At 38.2% G+C, this 21,006-nt stretch overlaps 1 protein-coding gene across 2 annotated transcripts in view; it reads left to right on the forward strand.

Annotated features, from left to right (window-relative positions):
• Positions 1-371: 371 nt before the first annotated feature.
• tmtc3 (transmembrane O-mannosyltransferase targeting cadherins 3) overlaps positions 372-21,006 on the forward strand; it is a 44,387-nt gene continuing 23,752 nt past the window's right edge. For both annotated transcript variants that reach the window (XR_008361277.1, XM_053506495.1), the window contains exons 1-6: positions 372-501; positions 2,451-2,664; positions 2,862-3,080; positions 10,721-10,820; positions 15,156-15,271; positions 17,498-17,670. Coding sequence is in view for 1 of the 2 variants with exons in the window: in XM_053506495.1 (XP_053362470.1) it covers positions 2,476-2,664; positions 2,862-3,080; positions 10,721-10,820; positions 15,156-15,271; positions 17,498-17,670 (797 nt within the window). In the remaining variant the exon portion in view is untranslated. The remainder of the gene's footprint in view (positions 502-2,450; positions 2,665-2,861; positions 3,081-10,720; positions 10,821-15,155; positions 15,272-17,497; positions 17,671-21,006) is intronic.

The raw sequence follows: 21,006 nt of genomic DNA on the forward strand, positions 1-21,006 counted from the left end.
CAAAAAAATAAATTCAGGGTAAAAAAAAATATCTGACCAAATTTTTCCTATACAATAACAGGTCCAAAACACAAATGCACAATTATTTCAGAGGTACAGATAGAGCAGCTGGTTTCAATGTTCTTTTAAAATCTTCAAAAAATAATTATTATTTCTCCCAATATATTATTGACAAAACCATTTCATGTGTATGACATCACATGACCTACAGTGACCAAAGTGGGTTTTATTGTTGTGACTAAAAATAAAAAAGATCACTGTTTCAACTGTTAACCCTAAAGTTCCATATTAGTCTAAACACCAAGCGTGGCAGTCACCGCGCATGCGCAGAACGTGTGCACATGGCGGAGCTGGCCCTCCGTGACCCGGATGCTATTTCCGCAGCAGTTGGGGAGCTCTTTTTCGGGCTGCCGCTATCAATGAAAAAGGTGTTCGTCTGCTGAAAATACGCGCTTATACACATATAACACACCTAGAACCGTTTCTTAGGAGTATGCCAAGGTGAGTGCGTGATGTTACATCCAGCTTTGTGCAGCAAAAAACAACAAATTACATAAAATGTCGTTGACCGGTTACAATAGCTGGTATCACAATGCGCGGTATCCCAAATAACCCCATACGCCCTTAGCACGCGCACTCTGTTCTATAGGATAAGAAACTGGCTCGAGCACTTCACCGAGTGCCGTAGAGATTAATTTGGGATACAGCCTTAATTTGTGGCGCTTGTTAGCTTTAGCCTGGGTGGTGTTGAGTTAAATCAGGTGTGAATTCAGATTTAACACTTTACAGATTCACAAATACTTTGATAAACAATAATATATCTTCTTATTGGTTTAGATTTAGATATTTAGAGTATTGTATAGGGTGTCAAAACTATTACTCCTTTATACTGTAGTGCAGTTTGTTATTATAGAGCAGGGCTGGGAATCACCAGGGAGCTCCCGATACGATATTATCACGATATTATCTCGGTTTCTATTCGAGTTATATTGAAATACATCGATTTTATAAATTTCCTGATAATTATTATTTTTTTTGACTGTATTACAATTATAAACAAACTCAGCTCTTAACACAGGACGCTGTTCTGCCTGCCAATGTTTGAATAGTTTAAAGTGCCACCTGCAGGAAAATAGAGGAACTGCATCTTAGTGTGACGTCACTTAGTGTGATGTCACCCAGGGAGTTATTAACCGATTATTGGAATAACTTTAAGATGGCACCAGAGCTGAACCATTCAAGAACACACCCTTCCCTTTGCAATTTTGCATCCTCAATGTCTTAAGAATGTATTTGCCCGGTCTGGTGGCGATCGTATCAATCCCCTAGGAGGAGTATGTCAAATTCCATTGGATGCGTTTAGCAAAAAACTCAAAATAACTGACTTCCTGTTAAGTGAAGCCCATGACATGCAGAGCGAGAGTTGTTCAGCGCAGTGAGATCTAAATGTGTAGTGTGTTGAGCGCTCGTGGCTAATTAGCGCTCGTGGTGTTTAGAGACTGGTGTAGTATGTGTAATGAGGGGGTTTGACACGCACTAAAACACGCTTGATTCTGGTGAGATGGAGAGAGTTATAATTAAGAAAATTAAGTTATAATATTTTGAAAAAAGCAGTCAGAGTATTTTGAAAATACTTTTGTAATGTATTGATTTGAAGGGTACACAGTCCTTATATTTTTTGGGGAAAATTATTTTTGGAAGGAAAAAGTCCCCAAAACTTTTTTTCTTTTTTTTTTCTTTTTTTTTTTGGGGGGGTGGAAAAAATCTAAACATTTTAACAATTAAGTTGGGAAAACAAATTGCAGTATTCATAAAATAAAGTTTCAAGAAAAAAGGCACAGTTTTTGGGGAATTAGTTTGTAATATATTGATTAAGGAGGCCCAAAATGTTGAGAAGGTGGGAAAAGTTAAAACATAAACATAATATTTTAATGATGTTTAAAAATGAAAAGTAACAAAACATATATTTCAAAAAAGGAGTCACAAACTTTACAGACAACTTTAAAGAAAGAAGGCCCAATAATTTAATTGAATAATTTTTTTTTTTTAATAATTTATATTGTTGAAATAATTTAATAAAGGAAAAAAAGTTGCTGGAAAGTTACGTTTTTAAGAAAGTCTACATAATATTTTAAGAAAAAAACATTGTATTTTAAGGTGAAAACTAATAAAAAAATACACTGAGAAGAAAGTTATAGGGGGAAAAATATTTAAACTGTAATATATTGAAAAAGAAGGAACATTTTAATTGCATTACAAATAATAGAATTACAATTTACAATTACATAAAAACATTTTTGCCTCAGATTTCTCCATCAACAAGATTGAGGCCAAAAATGTAACATTTCCACAGTTTGACTTATAAACCAAAGTGTAATTGTAGTATTTGGTGAACGTGAAGATTGATATGGTTTTCCTCGATGTCTTTTCGTCACGTCTCTCCTGCACAGCGCTCGATGAGGAGTCGCGGTGACGATGGCTGCGGTGTCGTGGAAGGAAACGTGTCTGCTCGCCGCGCTGGTGCTGGGCTGCTACTGGAACAGCCTGCTGTGCGGCTTCGTGTTCGATGACGTCTCGGCCATCCTGGATAACAAGGACCTTCGTCCGTCGACGGCGATTCAGAACCTGTTCCGTAATGACTTTTGGGGGACTCCCATGTCTGAGGTGAACTTTTGTACTGATTATCAGATTCTTTCGAAAAAATCACAACAATAATAAAAATCAGATCCAGTCTTAGTATCATTACTTATTTTTTTTGCTCTGGCGTTTATGGGACAGTTAAAAAGATACATCGTAAACTGAAAAAAGTCTGTAACATACATGCTTATTTAAATATATATATCTTGTGTTCTTGCGTGCAGGAGCGGAGCCATAAGTCTTACCGTCCGCTCACCGTCCTCACCTTCCGCCTGAACTACCTGCTGACGGAGCTGAGCCCGGCGTCCTACCACCTGTTCAACGTGGTTCTCCACGTGGCCGTGTGCGTCCTGTTCCTGCGCTTCTGCCGCCTGCTGATGGACCGTACCACCAGCCTGGTGGCCACGCTGCTGTTCGCCGTCCACCCGATCCACACCGAGGCCGTGAGTACCCAAACGTCTCGGCTTCTCAGAGATATGCAGTCCTCCAAAAGTATTGGAACTTTTGTTCCTTTTTTTTATGCGCTAAAGACATTTTTTTTTTTTTTTAAGGTCAACAGATAAATGGGTCTTAATGTCATCTTTGATTTACTGATATTTATATCTAAGATGTGTTTAAACACCTGATTTATAGAAGAACAGAAGTATAGGATGAGAGAGATTTTATTTAACACGAACAGACTGTTGAGTGTCTTACTGCATGGTGAAGTTCCTGCGTGTTGTTTCTCTAAATTCTACAACACAAGCCTCAGGTCTGTATTTAAGATCATGAGCAGATCCTTTCATTCTCCAGCGTTTGACTTTTCTATCACTTTGGTAAAGGTTTCTCCCAGGTCCAGAACTTATTAGTTCTTAGTGGCTCATCTTTGGTTGTGAGACCTTCACTGCTGTCCCGAGGAGGTTGTTGATGATGTCATTGACTGTTGTTTTCACCTTTTCCGTGTCTGGTTGTTGGTTTACCAGTGGTTTCTGAAAAATTTGTCCGTCTGTCTGTCACAGCCAGGTTGTGTCGCAGCATCATGCAAAATTGTTTTAGGTAATTTTAAGTGTTTAGATATTTTTAGGTAATGTCTAAACAAACAGCCCTTTTTTATTAACTTAACAGATATAAAAGTAAAATTATTTAGAAAAAAAATTCTAATTAGAAATAATTAATGAAGGAATTGTAATAAATTGGCCTTGGTGTAATGTTATGTTTTTTAAAAAAATCAATACAAAATGTCTGATCAATTTCTTTCAGTATGTTTTTAATTGTTAAAAGCATTGCCAAGAATTGTGTAAAGAAAAAATAAATAGCTTAAAAATTGAAAATTTAAACCAATTCTCACAATAAACAAAAATTGCAGCCTTTAAACATTCAGCACAAAATTTTTATGTTAAAAGGTAAAAACTTAATTGCTTGAATCTAAATGGGAGAAAAGAAAACTGGGTATTTCAATAAATAATTTGTGCAATTCAATATGCACAAAAATTACTTAAAAATTAAAAAACACCTGCACCAATAAATATTAATAAGAAAAGATAAAGTGAATATTTTTACTGGGATTAGTTCATATTTTCACTTTGGCTGAAATAACAGCGCTGAAGTGGTATAAGTGAATTTTAACACGCTGGAGTGGTTTTAAGACAAAACTTCATCTTTATCCTTTTATCTACTTTTTCCATTTCTCATCTGTGATTCACTCTCCGATTACCGAACAGGGAGTGTATTTGTCTGACCACGAAAGAAGTACAACTCAGCAGCTCTTACTGCATTACGCCACCGCAGCATGCGTTATTTTTACATAACAACGCTTCAGTCTGGAGGGTGTCACTTCTTATTACATGGATTGTATAAATAATACACTTATTATATAGATATAAAGGTTATTAGCCTGACAAATCAGCTTATTTAAAAACGAGCATTTACAGATGTGGAGTCTTCTGTTCCTCATGACTCAAATGAGCCTGTGCTGATTTTATAGAAGAGAAATTAACCAGAATGCACAGAAAGGAAAGATGTTGGATGAGGGTTTGTTTATGGGACACTGAACAAAGAAACTCTGGTGTTGACAGCTCAGCTTTATTTCCTTTGAGGTACTGAACGTTTAAAACAGCTGTACTGTGTGTATGTGTGTGTGTGTGTGTGTGTGTGTGTGTGTGTGTGCATTTGCATTGTCCCATCTGTTGTGCTGCTAAATGGAGAATTCCAAGTCTTCCTTTACATGCGGAAGTTTCCGTTTAATGTCAACACGGAAAACTGGAAGAAAATTTGATTTTATGCCCGACGTCATGTATAGAGACACGTCACAAGGAAGAAGAAAGCTTAAAAGGAAATAGGGATTAATGGTGCTGGTGGTTGTTGGTGATTGTGCATAGCTATCACGGGTAGTTTTTTTTTTTGCTAATCTGATCTGTTGGCTTTTCTGTTTGAGGCCACGCCCACAAGCAGCAAGGTAGATCATCCATGTGAACATAGTGAAGCTACAAGAATTGCTGTGATAGTGCAGTGCTACAGGTTATAGGCTTTCTTTTAAACTTTCTCACCACATAACTGAGCATTAAGGCAACTGCAGAGATCATTCAAAAGTTTTAAACGTTCGTAAGTCGGATTTGTTCTTAACTCCGACGGAGTGAGTTTTGTACCCTTTGACACAAATATACAATGTAAGGCATACCTGTCCCCTTTCCCCAGACTGCCATCATGTGTCCAAAAATTGTAACTGTGCCTAAGGAAATGAATCTCGCATGTTAAATGTAACACTGTCGTCCCTGCGCCTTTAAATCAAGAAGAGAATCCTGAACACCATTTTGTCTCAGAGCTGTTTTCCACTGTATTGGACTGCAAACTCTGTTTTGTTGAATAAATCACTACTCCCGATACTCATTAAGCTAAAGAACTTTCGCATTGCATGTCATGCGCTCTACTCAACAGGAAGTCAGCTATTTTACGTCATTTACAAAACACACCCAGTGGATTTTGATGTACTCCTCCTAGGGAATTTTTACGATTGGCAACAAACAAGGCCGATGTGAACTCAAATACATTCAGGATGCAAAATTGTAAAGGGGTTTTTGATATCTCAAACGGGTCAGCCGTGACGACGTCTTAAACTTATGTCATAAAGTTGTTAATAACTTTTTGTGTGACATCATAGTGCGATGCTTTTTTTTTTTTTTTTTTTTTTTCCAGCATCTGGGGCTTTTCTGAGATCTAAAAATAAATTTCACCCTTTTCGAAAATGATACCATAATAGTATTGGTGTGTTAGCCTTTAAACGTGTGTGCCCACTGCCTTTCTGGTGCACCCGGGTGGCGATGGCGCAGGGTGCTTGGGCCCGCTCATCGTTGCTTGCAACTATATTTATTACTATTATTATTATTATTACTATTATTTTTATTTCATTTTATTAATAAAAAAAAAATGATGACTGAAGCTCCAGTGAAAAGTTGTGTAGATCGAGTCAGTCTGTTAAACAGCCTTTTTTTTCATGCTTAATTAAACTAAACACAGCAAACCCACAGAGTTTGGTTCTTTTCTCAGCCGTACACACTTGTCATAGTCCCTCCGACCTTGACGTTGTACAGGCGCTGCTCCTGCCACTTCTCATCAGTTACACTTCTCTCCACCGCAGATCTCTGTTTCTCATTATCCCTACTGTTGTTTCTTTCTCGGTACATGGCATCCAATCTGCACACGGTTAATGACGGTTATGAACAGAGACACTGCTCCTGTTACTACCTCTGTTTCTCATCATACGGCATCCATTCGAATCTGGTGGTCACCTGTGAGTGACACAAGACCACCAGTGAAAGATGAAAGATTTAGTAAAAAATTGCAAAAAAAGTGCATCTTGCACTCATTACTAGTCAGCTAGTCACTGCTAATGTTAATTTTTAGAAAATTCCATCAACTTTTCTCAACCAGGCCTTGAAGTGATGTCGTGATTTAAGAGCGATTTTGCAACCCGTGAGATTTTACCCGTGAGTCATTATCGTCTGGTCAGGGTGGTCAATCCACGTCCTCACAAAGTTTGCACAAAGGAGGCTTTTAGTGAAGAAGGAGAGGACATTTTTCCCCGGACACTAAGCTGTCTGGAATCTCTCCCCGTGAATGAATCTCGAGCTGCGACTTCAGGACGAGCCGAGACAACGGAGTGCTCTGTTCAGGACTCTGTCGTGTCAATAACCGGGTCTGTCTGTCGGACCGCGCCTCCTTCTCCCATGTGTCAAAAATGGTCCTGTTTAGGATTCTGCACAAGACTGGAACTCCAAATCAGCAGCTTAAATCTGTGTTTTAAACAATTAATAAAAAAAAAGTAAAAAAGAAAAAACTGTATATGTATGAAAAGGGCAGGACTCGTAACAGTTCAACATAATTATAAACATAAAAAATTACATTTCTAGTTTTTTATTTAAATTTATCATATTTATTAAAAATAAATATACATTATTTTATTGTTTATTTATTGAAATCAGATTTTGTTTTAGGTGATTTTAAGTGTTTAGATATTTTTAGGTAATGTCTAAACAAACAGACTTTATTAATTAACTTAATAGATATAAAAGTAAAATTATAAAAAAAAAAAAAAATTAATGAAGGAATTTTAATAAATTGGCCTTGGTGTAAAGTACTGTATGTTATGTTTTTATAAAAATTTAATACAAAATGTCGAATCAGTTTCTTTCAGTATGTTTTTAATTGTTAAAAGCAATGCCAAGAATTGTGTAAGGAAAAAATAAATAGCTTAAAAATTGAAACCAATTCTCACAATAAACAAAAATTGCAACCTTTAAACATTCAGCACAACATTTAAAATGTTAACATTAAATCTGCTTCCGGGGTAAATGTATATTATCTGCTGTATATTTTCTGTGATTATAAGGGATCAAAAATAAAGTAATTAAAAAGTAATAAAATTATGTTAAAAGGTAAAAACTTAATTGCTTGAATCTTAATGAGAGAAAAAAAACTGGGTATTTCAATGAATTATTTTTTTTATAATTATTTTTTATAATAGCTTATAATTTTTTAAACATTGAAAAAAACTGCAATTCATATATGGTCCTTTTTCCAAAAAAAGATTCAATATGCACAAAAATTACTTAAAAAGGGGGGAAAAGCCCACTTGATCAATAATAATAATAAATAATACATTTTATGGTGTGATAGTTGCAGAAAAAGAGTGAATTCTGTTGCATTTTTTTTGTTAAAACTTTAAACAATTATATAAAAGTGGCACCAACTACAGCAAATAAATGTTAGTTTTTTTAAATACAATCACATAAATGTAAGTAAAATACACTTTAAAAAAATCCCTTATTTTCTCCCTAATTTAGTTGTCCTCCCCGTCACTAGGGGGCTCCCACTTTAAGGCTACTACTACCACTCAGTCGGGAGGGCCGAAGACTATCACGTGTATCACTCTGAATCACGTGACGCCAGCCAACCGCATCTTTTTCGACCTGCTCACACACGCACTGCTAGACCGCGTAACACACTCGGAGGACAGCGCTGTCCGCGCCTTCCGCTTTCATGACCTCACAGCTGCTCCTGATTGGCTGTAGAGCCGTGATTAATGTGCGAACACTAAGTACCTCTGATCCCTCCCCTCTGAGAGAGCTCGGCCCATCAGCTCTCTCTAGACCTCCGGCTGCGAGACTCGCCGTACAATTTAATGGCTATAAAAGTAAAAGTAAAAAACATAATTAAATAAATCCTAATTATGTATGTAAAAAATGAAAAATAAAAATTTTAAACTCCGTTTTCAGTCAGTTGATCAGTGCTATACAAAGTAGTAAAAAGATTAAACAGTTGAATCGCTCATAAATGAAATACTAGTAATTCTATTTTATTCCTAATGAACAAAGAATAAATTACATTTATCAGTTTTAAAGAGCGTATTAAGTACAAAATTAAACTTCACAGCAAGTGTTTCAGGTCAGAGTTTCTGAAAAAGTTTTAAGGGGTTAAAAAGTAACTTAAGTGATAAATTGCTTTAATTAGTACAAGTTTTAAATAAAAAAGAAGCATTACAGATTGAGTAGGGAATGTCGGTGTTGGATCAGCTTCTAATCAGTTTTATAAAAAATGTAATAAAATACCACGTGAGGGAAACTTGGGACCATATTTATAAGAATATCGTGATCTCATGGCCACGTCGCTCAGGACAGCGTGTGCCTGGATGTGAAAACTGAATGTGTGTGTGTGTGTGTGAGAAAGAGCTCGACATTGTGTTGTGTTGTCGAGCCGTTGTTTGTTGTGGTTCGGTGCAGAGCGCGCCATGTGGTGGCAGTAACGCACAGCGTCTTTGGCTTTTCTTAGATCTCCCGGCTTTGCTGGATGGTGTTTAGAAATGTTTGAAATGGAAACAAAAATTTAATTTGTTTAACTGAATGTGTTTCTTTTTTGTTGATTTGTATTATTGTGAAGTTTGCTTATTGTAAGTGTATAATTTTTAATTTTATTTCTTAAGTGCATGAAAATATCTGGTTTGTGATTGTGAGTTATACAACATAATAGTAGTAATAATAATTGGTATCAATTTTTTTTTTTAAATCAATTTACTAATTACAAACTGAATGAAAGCTGCACAAATTGTATTTATACATTTGTAAAAGTGTAAATGTATCTAGCATTTTTTTTATTGATTAACTCCATTCTTTATGTTCAGCGATTATTAATTCTAGTAGTTTTCTTATTAAAAAGCATTTTTAATTTTAAAGAAACAGTACTTCTCAAAGAAAATAAATGTCCCTATTTTGTGAGGGAGTGAGAAAGAGAGAGAGAGAGAACATTAAAGGCCAGCCAAATACCTAAAAATAAAAGTGAAAACTTTTTCACTCCGCCTACAAACATTCCATTTTAGTGTTTATGTAAATGAGCTACTGCTAAGCCACGCCCCCTACAGAGAACATAAACAAGATGGAGCGGGCAACCTTCTTATATGTGGTCCCAACAGGTTTGAGTGATCTAATAACAAAAAGCAGAGCTTGTCTTTGCACACACAGATGAATGCTGTAGAGCGAGTTTGCTTTCAAAATAACTATAAAGCAAATAAACGGTAATTAATGAGAGAAAGTCTGTGTTTGTTGTGACGCCCCGAGTGACATAATTTGTGCAGTTTTATGAGAAAATTGGCTACCGAGTGTTACTGAGCGTCCCGCAGAACCACACACACACACACACACACACACACACACACACACACACACACACACACACACACACACACACACAGAGTTCTTCTGAGGACTTTAACCGTCACACCTGCTTTTTTTGACGTGCAAAACCCGGCAGCTTCCTTTTCTGGAGTACAAATATTTTTTATGCAACTTTAAAAAATAGAAAAGTATATAAAAGTTTTGGTGGGATACTGAAGTTTCCATATTAGTAATGATTTTGCACTAATTCAATAATAAAGTCAAAAAATCCATCAGAAACTTTGTCCAAAAAAAACCAAAAAAACATGGTGTCTAAGACTTTGGCACATATTGTTTGTATGAACGTCTAGATGTGACCTAAACATTTTATTTGTAGATAGAATAAAATGACACTGATAATCGTAATCTTGATCGTAGAGCTGCCCGATATGTCCTGTAAATTGAATCTCAGATTTTTTGGAACAAAATTCGATTTTCAACAAAAAAAATGATTAATTTTTTAATAAATAAAAGTGAATAAAATGTTAGAGAGTATAGAATTATTTATAATTTTTTAACAAAAACAATATAACAAAACATAAACTGCTTATTTGGACTAAAAGTGAAAAGTTTTCTTGTTATTTTAGAAAAGCAGTAATCAGCTCTTGATGACTATAATTTCTAACTTAATAGAAATGTCAAATTGCAGGTGGATTTTTTTTTTCCTTTTCTTTTTCTCTCTCTCTCCCATGTGTGGTGTGTTCACGTGCACAATGTCGATGCCTAACCGAAGCTCTTATACAGCAAATAATTTATTTGCCTTTAGGCGTGTACGGGGACGTCGTGTACCAGTTTGTAGCTCGTGTGCTTATGTCTGTGCTCCGTTTTCTCATGAGAGACCTACGTGTCCTTCCTCTGATTATTTCCTAATTAATCTCAAGTTTGCTTTTTTCCTCCACCAGGTGACGGGAGTCGTGGGGCGAGCCGAGCTGCTGTCCTCCATCTTTCTTCTGGCGGCCTTCTTGGCGTACACCAAATCGAAAGGCGCGGATCGCTCCATCGGTAAGTTCCCTCTTTAGTCTTGTTTGTTTGTGTGTTTGTTTGTTTTTTCCAAACATGTTCAAACAGGTTTGACGTGAGACGCTCGCAGAGAGCGTTTAACGACGTTCTCAGCCGGCGCGTACCTTCCAGCACGACGCCTACTCTTGTTAGAAGGTGTGTGCTCGGCAAATTAAGCGGCTCGGGCCTTTGACCAAGATCTTCCCCGGTAATCATGCCAACCGGGATTCCTTTCCTAAGAAGGAGTGTTGCGTGTGTTGCTGTAACGTTGTTGCGTCGGGTCTTGTTGTAATCACAGCTGAACAAATGAGTACACTGCCACGGCACGCAGCAGGAGGCGTTGAGTAATTTTCTGCCAATTACTGACAGCTATGGGAGTCTGTCTAATAATCTACAGTGTCTTTCAAAAAATATTCATACCCCTTAAACTTTTTGTCCTTATTCTGTCGTTACAACCACAAACGTAAATGTATTTTACTGGGTTTTTATGTAATTAATAGAACAATTTAATTGTGAAGTGGAAGGAAAATAATAAATGGTTTTCAACATTAAAAAATATATATATATTTTACAAATAAACGTCTGAATATATTCACAAGCAACGATGAGCGGGCCCAAGCACCCTGTGCCAGCACCACCCTGGTGCAGCAGAAAGACACTTGGCACACTGGGCACATGCATTTAAACAAGACCTACCAAAACCATTATGACATTTTTAGAAAAGGATCTTTCGATCCCCCCAGATGCTGGACTAAAGCTTGACACTATGATGTCACTCAATGTGATGTCACACAGAAACATATTAACCACTTTTCGGCATAAGTTTAAGGCATCATCACGACTGACCCATTCGAGATATCAAAAATCCGTTCGCAATTTTGCATCCTCTATGTATTGAGATCGCATAGGCCCAGTTTGTTGGAGATCATCTAAATCCCTTAAGAGAAGTACATTTAAAATTCATTGGGTGCGTTTTGCAAACGACCCAAAATAACTGATTTCATGTTGAGTTGAGCCCATGACATGCGATGCGAAAGTTGTTCAGCACAATGAGCTCTAAATGTGTACCTGGTTTCGTGTGCATACGTGCAAGTGTGTATGAGCTTTGCAGCAAAATTTCATGTGAGACTCTCAGGCATCCTGATTTCGACTTGCCTGCTGATTTTCATGACTCTTTGAGCATAAGACCCTCAATAAGCCTTAGATGAACAGAAAGGCCCTTCACACACTATGATCCCTTTACGTACCTCAGAGGTTTTTTATAGAGCATTAGTAAACAAACAGCTCCATTAAGCCAAAGGAACACACCAGACAGTTCAGGGATGAGGTGGTGGAAAAATTTTAAAGCAGGGTTGGGTTATAAAAACATATCACAAGCTAGAACATCTCACAGAGCGCTTTAAGAGTATGGAACAACTGCGAACGTACCAGGACTGTTAACTGTTAGCTGTGCACCCCACAAATCTGGCCTTCATTGAAGAGTGGCAAGAAGAAAGGCAGTCCTGTTTGCAGTTTGTGACAAGCCATGTGGTGGACACGTGGTAGGAGTGCGCTGGTCAGATGAGACCAAACAAAACTAAAATTTTTGACCTAAATGCAAAACACTATTCGTTGTGGAAAACTAACACCGTGAAACATGGTGGTGGCAGCATCATGGTGTGGGGATGCCTTGTTTCTTCAACAGGGACAGGAAAGCTGGTCAGAGTTGATGCTTACATGGTTGGAGACAAATACAGGGCAGCCTTAAAGGAAAACTTGATGAAGTCTACAGAAGACTTGAGACTGGGGCAGAGCTTCACCTTCGTCAGGACAAACATAAAGCCGGAACTACAGTGGAATGGTTCAGATCAAAGCATGTTCAAAATCATAATCGCTGTTTACAGACGTTCTCCATCCAATCTGACTGACCTTGAGCTATTTCTTAAAGAAGAACGTGTGAAAAATTTCACTTTATAGATGGGCAAAGCTGGTAGAGACGTATCACAAAAGACCTGCAGCTGTAATTACATTGAAAGCTGTTCTACAAAGTGTTGTCTCAGGGGGAGCTGAATAGAAATGCACACCACACTTATCAGATATTTATTTGTGAAACATTTTGTAAATCATTTATTATTTACCTTCACATTTGTGTTGGTCTGTTATATAAAATCCAAATAAAATGCATTTACATTTGTATTTGTAACGTGATAAAATGTGGACAAAAAGTTCAAGAGGTATAAATACTTTTGGAAGACCCTCTATATATATATGAAGGGGTGACATTTGCCTTTTTGTCTCCGTTTGTCTGTTTCTCCCAAACTCTGTCTTTTTTATCAGTCTCACTGTTTCTTCCTGCCTGTCTGTCTGTATGTTGGTTTATCTATTTATGCCTGTACCCTATCTATCGATCTATATATCTGTCTCCCTCTCCGTCTATTTTATGTCTCTGTCTGTCTGTCTGTCTATATACAGTGGGGCAAAAAAGTATTTAGTCAGCTACCACAACTGGGAGTCAGCTCTCCCACTTAAAAAGATGTGAGAGGCCTATAATTTTCATCATGGGTATACCTCAACTATGGCAGACAAAATAAGAGAAAAAAAAATCCAGAAAACCACATTGTAGGATTTTTAAAGAATTTTTTTGCAAATTATGGTGAAAAATAAGTATTTGGTCAATAGCAAAAGTTCAACTCGATACTTTATTATATACCCTTTGTTGGCAATGACAGAAGCCAAATGTTTTCTGTAAGTTTTCACCAGGTTTTCACACACTGTTGCTGGTATTTTGGCCCATTCCTCCATTCAGATCTCCTCTAGAGGAGTGATGTTTTGGGGCTGTCACTGGGCAACACAGACTTTTTACTCCCCTCTACTCGCTAGGCCACTCCAGGACCTTGACATGCTTCTTACGAAGCCACTCCTTCATTACCCAGCCACTTTTCGTCTTCAGTGCCCTTGATACATGGCCCCATTCACTCTTTCCTTTACACAGATCAGTCATCCTGGTCCCTTTGCAGTAAAACAGCTCCAAAGCCTGATGTTTCCACCCCCATGCTTCACAGTAGGTACGGTGTTCTTGGATGCAACTCATCATTCTTTCTCCTCCAAACATGACAAGTTGAGTTTTTACCAAAAAGTTCTATTTTGGTATCATCTGACTGTATGACATTCTCCCAATCCTTTTCTGGATCATCCAAATGCTCTCTAGGGAACTTCAGACGGGCCTAAACATGTACTGGATTAAGCAGGGGGGCTCGTCTGGCACTGCAGGATTTGAGTCCCTTTGCTTGTTTGTAGGTGACCTAATGCTTATGTTATAGAGGAATTTACTAATAAATACTTTAAAAAATCCTACAATGTGATTTTCTGGATTTTTCTTTCTTATTTTGTCTCTCATAGTTGAGGTATACCCATGATGAAAACTATAGGCCTCTCACATCTTTTTAAGTGGGAGAGCTGACTCCCAGTTGTGGTGGCTGACTAAATACTTTTTTGCCCCACTGTGTATGGACAGACGGATACAGGGAGACAGACATAAAATAGACAGAGAGGGAGACGGATATATAGATCGATAGATAAGGTACAGGCATAAATAGATAAACCAACATACAGACAGACAGGCAGAAAGAAACAGTGAGACTGATAAAAAGACAGAGTTTGAGAGAGACAGACAAACAGAGACAAAAAGGCAAAGAGATCTTGCACAATTGGTGGCTGACTAAATACTTTTTTGCCCCACTGTATCTGTATGTCTTTTTATCTAATCGTACATATGCGTCTATCTAGCCATCTTTCTATCTGGGTGCCTGTTTATTTATCTGTCCATCTAAGTGATGTGTCTGTTGGTCATTCGGTCAGTAGGTCTGTATGTCTATCTGGCAATTTATCTGCTGTTTTGTTTGTCTGTCTCTTTATGAAACCATCTCTTTGTCTGTCATTTAGTCAGTCAGTCTGTATATCTGTCTGTCTATCTAATTGATGTGTGGGTGGGTGTCTGTCTGGCAGTTTATCTGTCTGTAACTGTATATTTGTCTGTTACTTAATAAATCTATCTCTCTATCAGCCCGTCTGTCTTCTTTTTTGTTTTGGTGGTGACCAGCTCACATTTGTTATTATCATTGTTTTGCCCATGAGCCGGTATGAATGAAAATATAAAAACCAGAATGTTTGGTTCTCTGACCTGAGAATCACGCATCAGTACGAGAGAAGTATTTGATCTGAGCAGATCACCTTCATGTATAAAATAACATTAAAAGGTCACTTACTGGAAACAAAAATAAAATGAATTATAACAATAAAGGCGTGTGTGCTCGTACTCGTTGTGCTTATTTAAACCCTGCATGTGCTTTGTGGTTTCAGTGTGGACCCCCATCGTTCTGACGGTGTTCCTCGTGGCTGTTGCGACTCTGTGTAAGGAGCAGGGAATCACCGTGATCGGGATATGCTGCGTCTACGAAGTGTTCGTAGCCCAAGGGGTAAGACCTCGTCTTCGTACTGCCTTCAGAACAAGAAGAAACCGATAGATAGGCAGTTAATCAGTCAAAACTAACCTGCTTTTTAAAATTAACTTTTCTTTCAACTAACATTTAAACTCAGAAAAGAAAAGAAAAGCTGTAACACAAAAGCGGCCGTAAAATCTCATTATTAGTATTACTATTACTATAGTCATTGTCTTGTGTGTCTAAACCATCTCTATTGTTTCTGTTCTTGTTTGCAGTAGATTATGATATTGTGTACTTAATGATGTCTGACTCAATCTAATTGTAATGAGGACACAAAAAATAATAAACAAAGAATGTAGAACATGATGACAAACAAATGAGAACATTCGTCAGCCATGACACTAAAACCACTGACAGGAGACGTGAATAACGTGATCTGTTTTGTACCCGCCATCGGTCAGAGGGCGAGATATTTTTAGGCAGCAAGTCAATAGTGAGTTCTTGTTAAAGTGTTAAAGGCAGGAGAAATTTTCCTTTTTTTCGTGTTGAAAGCAGGGGCAAGCGAGCGAGAGCTACGTTGTGAAAGCTAGACGACTGGGTCAGAGCGTCTCCGGAACATCTCTTGGGATGTTTTTGGTTTTTCAGTAGTCAGGACCTAACGAAGGGTACTACAAGAAAGGAGAATGGGTCAATCATCATTGAGGATCATGGAAGTGTGTGAGGACTGGCCTGTCTGGTGCGGAGCTCCTCTGAGATGCTCAAATTGATGGAAAAGTACAAACTGGCTCTGATGGAAAGGAATCCGAACTCGCAGTGTATGGAGCTGCGTAGCTGCAGACCGGTCAAGATGCTCTTGCTGACCCGTGTCCTCCACCAAGAGCTCCTACAATGACTGTGAGAGCATCAGAACTGAACCATTGACAAATGGAAGATGATGATCTTCTCTAATGGATCATGTTTTCTTTTACATCATGTGGACGGCCGGGTGCTTGTTTGTACGCCGCTTACCTAGGGAAGACATGGCACCAGGATACAGTTCAGGAAGAAGGCGAGCCAGCGGAGGCAGTGGGGAAACCTCGGTTTTCTGCTATTCGCTATTGGTGTTTCCTGATGGCTGTGATCTCTTTCGGCAGGATGATGCGACCTGACAGAAACAGTTTGAGGAATTAAAGGCGTGAAAGTTTCCCCACATTTCAGTCTAAGCAAGGATCTGTGTGCTGTGCTGGAAAGATAAGTCCAATTCATAAAGGCCTCACCTCGTAGCTTGGGAGTATTTAGAGCAGGGGTGTCGGGCTGGATCCAGAAAGAGCCATGTGAAGGCAACTGACTAGTTAAACAGTATCTGCTTGGATGGAATGAAAGCCTGCTCCCACACGGCCCTTTCAGGATCCAGTTCGACGCCCCCAATTTGAAGGATATGTTGCGAAACGTCCGGGTGCCAGGCTTTAAGACGTCAGGGGTGTTTCGGTGGCACCGCTGAGACGTACGCGATATTAGGCAGATGCTTCGAATGATACAGTTTATAAGTGTTCACAATATTAAAAAGAATCTGGTCCAATCTGGGTGATTTATAGCCTAGGCTACAGCATGCACGTTGTGGTTTTCTTTGTTTCCTTTTCACTTAAACCATTAGCTTTGTTTACGAAACAAAATTTGGGGAAGATTTAGCCGCGACAGCTTCTAAAACATCCCCGGGCTATGGGCGGCTGCAGTAATTCGCAGTGCAATTGAAACTATCCAAACATCACGGCTCACTTGCCCGAGACCACAGGCTTGCGTTTGTAAGGGAAGAATGCAGACGACACAATAATTTGTCTTGGACGTGTTAATTGCATCTTGGCGGTTTTGTTTATTTCTTGTTCCTGTAAGTAGTTTAGTCTTCGAGTGAAGTGCTTAAGGCATGCGTCGACTCTGGAAAACCAGCGTGCTCGTTGAAGGTGTTCATCTGGGTTCAGTAAAAACTCGGCTTTGTGTGGGTCTTGGCAGCTCAACTCCTGCTCCAGTTAATTACCCATTTACTGTCACAAACCTTTACATTAGGCGAATGTGAGTAATCAGCCGCCTAGGACATTTTTCCTCACCTTTCTTAATTGTTTTATTATTTTTTTTAATAACTGTGTAATCTGTCTGCGCTCGTTTGAGTTCATTTCTTCCAAAACAGACAATAAGGGATAATAGAGGGGTTGCAATGTGATATATTTTTCAGCTAATTTATTATGTCTGGTTTTATTCTCTTCTATCTGTCTGACTGTTACACAGTTCACTTTACCCCTGCTGTTCGAGACGACGCTGCAGGTGTTGCGAGGGAAGGACCTTTTTCCATATTCGGTCCTGCAGACCTTGCTGAAGCTGATGGTGCTGGTCATCAGCACGCTGCTGCTGGTTATAGTGCGAGTGCAGGTCATCCAGTCACAGCTGCCCGTTTTTACCAGGTGAGCTGATTTCCAAAGGGGTAGAATTCAATTACTAATCTCACTCTCCTGATTGATAATCCAACTATCTTGATTTATAATCTATTTTGATTTATAATCCCATTATCCTCGCTTATAATCCCGCTATCCTCATTTTAAGTCCCACGGTTCTGATTTGCACGATATCCTGATTTGTCCCACTATCCTGATTTATAATCCCTCTCTCCTGATTTGCAATCCCACTATCATATTATTCTGATTTATAATGCTTCTACTTTATATTTATGTTGTCCCCATTAGTAATCGTATTATTCTCATTTGCATTCCCAATAATGTAATATATAAACCGGATTTATCATCATACTATCTTTATTTATAATCGATATTTCACAATCACAAATCCACCTACACTGCTTTATATATTATGGCTGTCACGATTTACAGTCCTACTATCTGGATTAATAGTCCATTAATTTCTTTATTCTTAATTTCAAACACACTCTACTAATTTAAAATACCACTATCCTGCTATTCTGATCTGACGGTTCCACTGTCCTGATTTAAATAATGTCACTGTCTGATTTATAATCCCCCAATTCCTTCATTCTAATTAATAATTTCTCACAAATCCTCTGTCCTGGTGCAATTACAAAAAACCCACTTTGAAAATGCCACTTTTCTGTTTTTTTATTCCACAATTTCCCTGTCCTAATTTATAATCCCACAATTCCAATATTCTGTTTTATAATACCACAATTCCAATATTTTATTTTACAATATGACAATTTAACCACGCTCCTGTTTTATAATACCCCAATGTTACCACTATCCTGTTTTTAATCCTTCAATTTCCCTATCCTAATTTATAATCCCACTATTCCAATATTCTGTTTTATAACCCCACAATTCCAATATTCTGTTGGATAATCTCTTAATTTCACCACTATTTTGTTTTATAATCCTACAATTTCAGCCATATCCTGATTTATAATCCCACAATTAATTTGCCCTGATTTATAATCCCACAATTCCAATATTGTGTTAATAATCCCCCATTTTCACCACTCTGTTTTATTATCCTACAATTTCCCTATCCTGATTTATTTCACAATTCCAATATTGTGTTTTATAATCCCATTAATTTCAATATTGTGTTTTATAATCCCAACAATTCCAATATTGTGTTTTATAATCCCAACAATTCCAATATTGTTTCATAATCCCAACAATTCCAATATTGTTTCATAAACCCAACAATTCCAATATTGTTTCATAAACCCAACAATTCCAATATTGTTTCATAAACCCAACAATTCCAATATTGTTTCATAAACCCAACAATTCCAATATTCTGTTTCATAAACCCAACAATTCCAATATTCTGTTTCATAATCTCTCAATTTCACCACTCTCCTGTTTTGTAATCCCACAATTCCACCACTCTCCTGTTTTATAATCCCACAATTCCACCCATATCCTGATTTATAATCCCACAATTCCACCCATATCCTGATTTATAACCCACAATTCCAATATTCTGTTTTGTAATCTCTCAATTCCACCACTCTCCTGTTTTATAATCCCACAATTCCACCGTCCTGATTTACAAATGCCACTGTTTAATTTTTAATCCCACATTCCTGATTTACAATCCCATTTCACCCATTTATAATTTACTATCTCACTGATGAATAAACTGTGAGGGCAGGGGAAGTTTATTAGTTACAAGATTAGACTGCAGATCTGAAGGTCCTGAGTTTGAATCCCAGCATCCTCACAATGCTTATATACAATCCTGATATCCAGCTTTTAGGAACTGCCCTTTATTTTAGTGGCGCATACACAAGCTCATTCTTCAATCTGCAGTAAGTGCTTTATTCTATCCTGGCAGAGCGTAATCTGGGAACACTGGGCTCAAGATCTGAGGGCACGAGACACACATTCACACACTAACCGCCTTGCTTTGGAAAACACACCAAAGAAACCCGTAGTGACACTTGTGAAAGTAACTTGGGATTGAACCTACCTAGAATCCTGAAGCTGTGAGGCAGAGACGTTATAGAAAAGCTAATTACTCAAGAATTCTTCAAGCATTCTGTATTCCTTGTAAGGAAGCTGGTGTCAGGACCCAGGGTCAGACGTGAGTCTGGGAGCCAAGTGGGTTAAGGTTGATACACAGGCTGGCAGTTCAGCAATGCTGGTGCTTGAACTCACAACCTTCTAATCTGAATCGTAATCATTTAGGCACCAGGGAGCCTATTACCCTGATCTGAATTAGACGGTTTCTGGGTAAAATCAGAGTTTTTAGGAGAGCATGAGCCTTCAGTGAGCCGAGAGCAAAAGTTTTTATGCTCTTAGGCCACATTAAGGCTGAATAGTACAAGTACAATTATGGCATTGGTGGCTCGGTGGTCGGTTTCTCGCCTGCCATGTGGAAGGCCAGAGTTTGATACCCAACCAATGCCCAATTCCCAGCCATTGGACGCAGTGCTGGTTTCAAGCCCGGATAAAATAGGAGGGTTGCTTCAGGCAGGGCATCCAGTGTAATACCTGTGCCAAGCTTTTCCGCGGATCGGATGGTCTGCTGTGGCGATTTGAAAGACCAACGACAGTTTTTGTCACATTATAGAAATAAAAATCAAAGTCAGGAACACACTGCAGCAAAGAAAAACAAAATGTTTCTATAGGATTTGACATAACGCTCGCTATATCACGCCACAGCGGGTTTGTATTACCTGCTGTTATTTTTGCAGTTCATTCAGTAGTAACTATAAGACAGCGTCATCTTTTGAATCTGTACAGGCACTGGAATGCGCAGTCTACAAAGTTGCTTCCTTGTGTAACATAAAACTAATCCTGTCTGAATAGTTCCATAAAAGCTATTTCAATCGTGTGTGTGTTCCGTGTGTGCTTTCTAAGAAGCTTAAAGCTTAAGTCGCAGCAGGATCTCGTGTATAAAGCAGTCCCACTTGAATAACAGTTAATTAGTAGAAACGAGTGTCATTTCGCTAGCCGAGACGCCTTTTTTGTGTGGACACGTGATGACCCATATTGTTTTGACAAGAAGGCATGAAATTAAAATGTGACGCACAAGATAGAAATGCATCAGTGGTGCCAAGATGCGGTCTCGGCGTTGGCAGGTCTGCGTGGAACATCTGGCAGATTAAAAAACAATACATAGACAAAATGCCATTTATTAGAGAGTTATCTTACAAACGATGATTAATTATATAAGCAGTTCGGAATCCTTTACCCCCAGAGGTCTGTTTTTGGTTCTCGGTAAAAGGAAAGCGTAGTCTGTCTCCGACAAACATGAGCTCGCAAATGACGAAGATGATGATTAGAGGGATGGAAAAC

This window comes from Clarias gariepinus, chromosome 10 (genome assembly GCF_024256425.1).
Source record: "Clarias gariepinus isolate MV-2021 ecotype Netherlands chromosome 10, CGAR_prim_01v2, whole genome shotgun sequence".
NCBI classification, from domain to species: Eukaryota; Metazoa; Chordata; class Actinopteri; order Siluriformes; family Clariidae; genus Clarias; species Clarias gariepinus.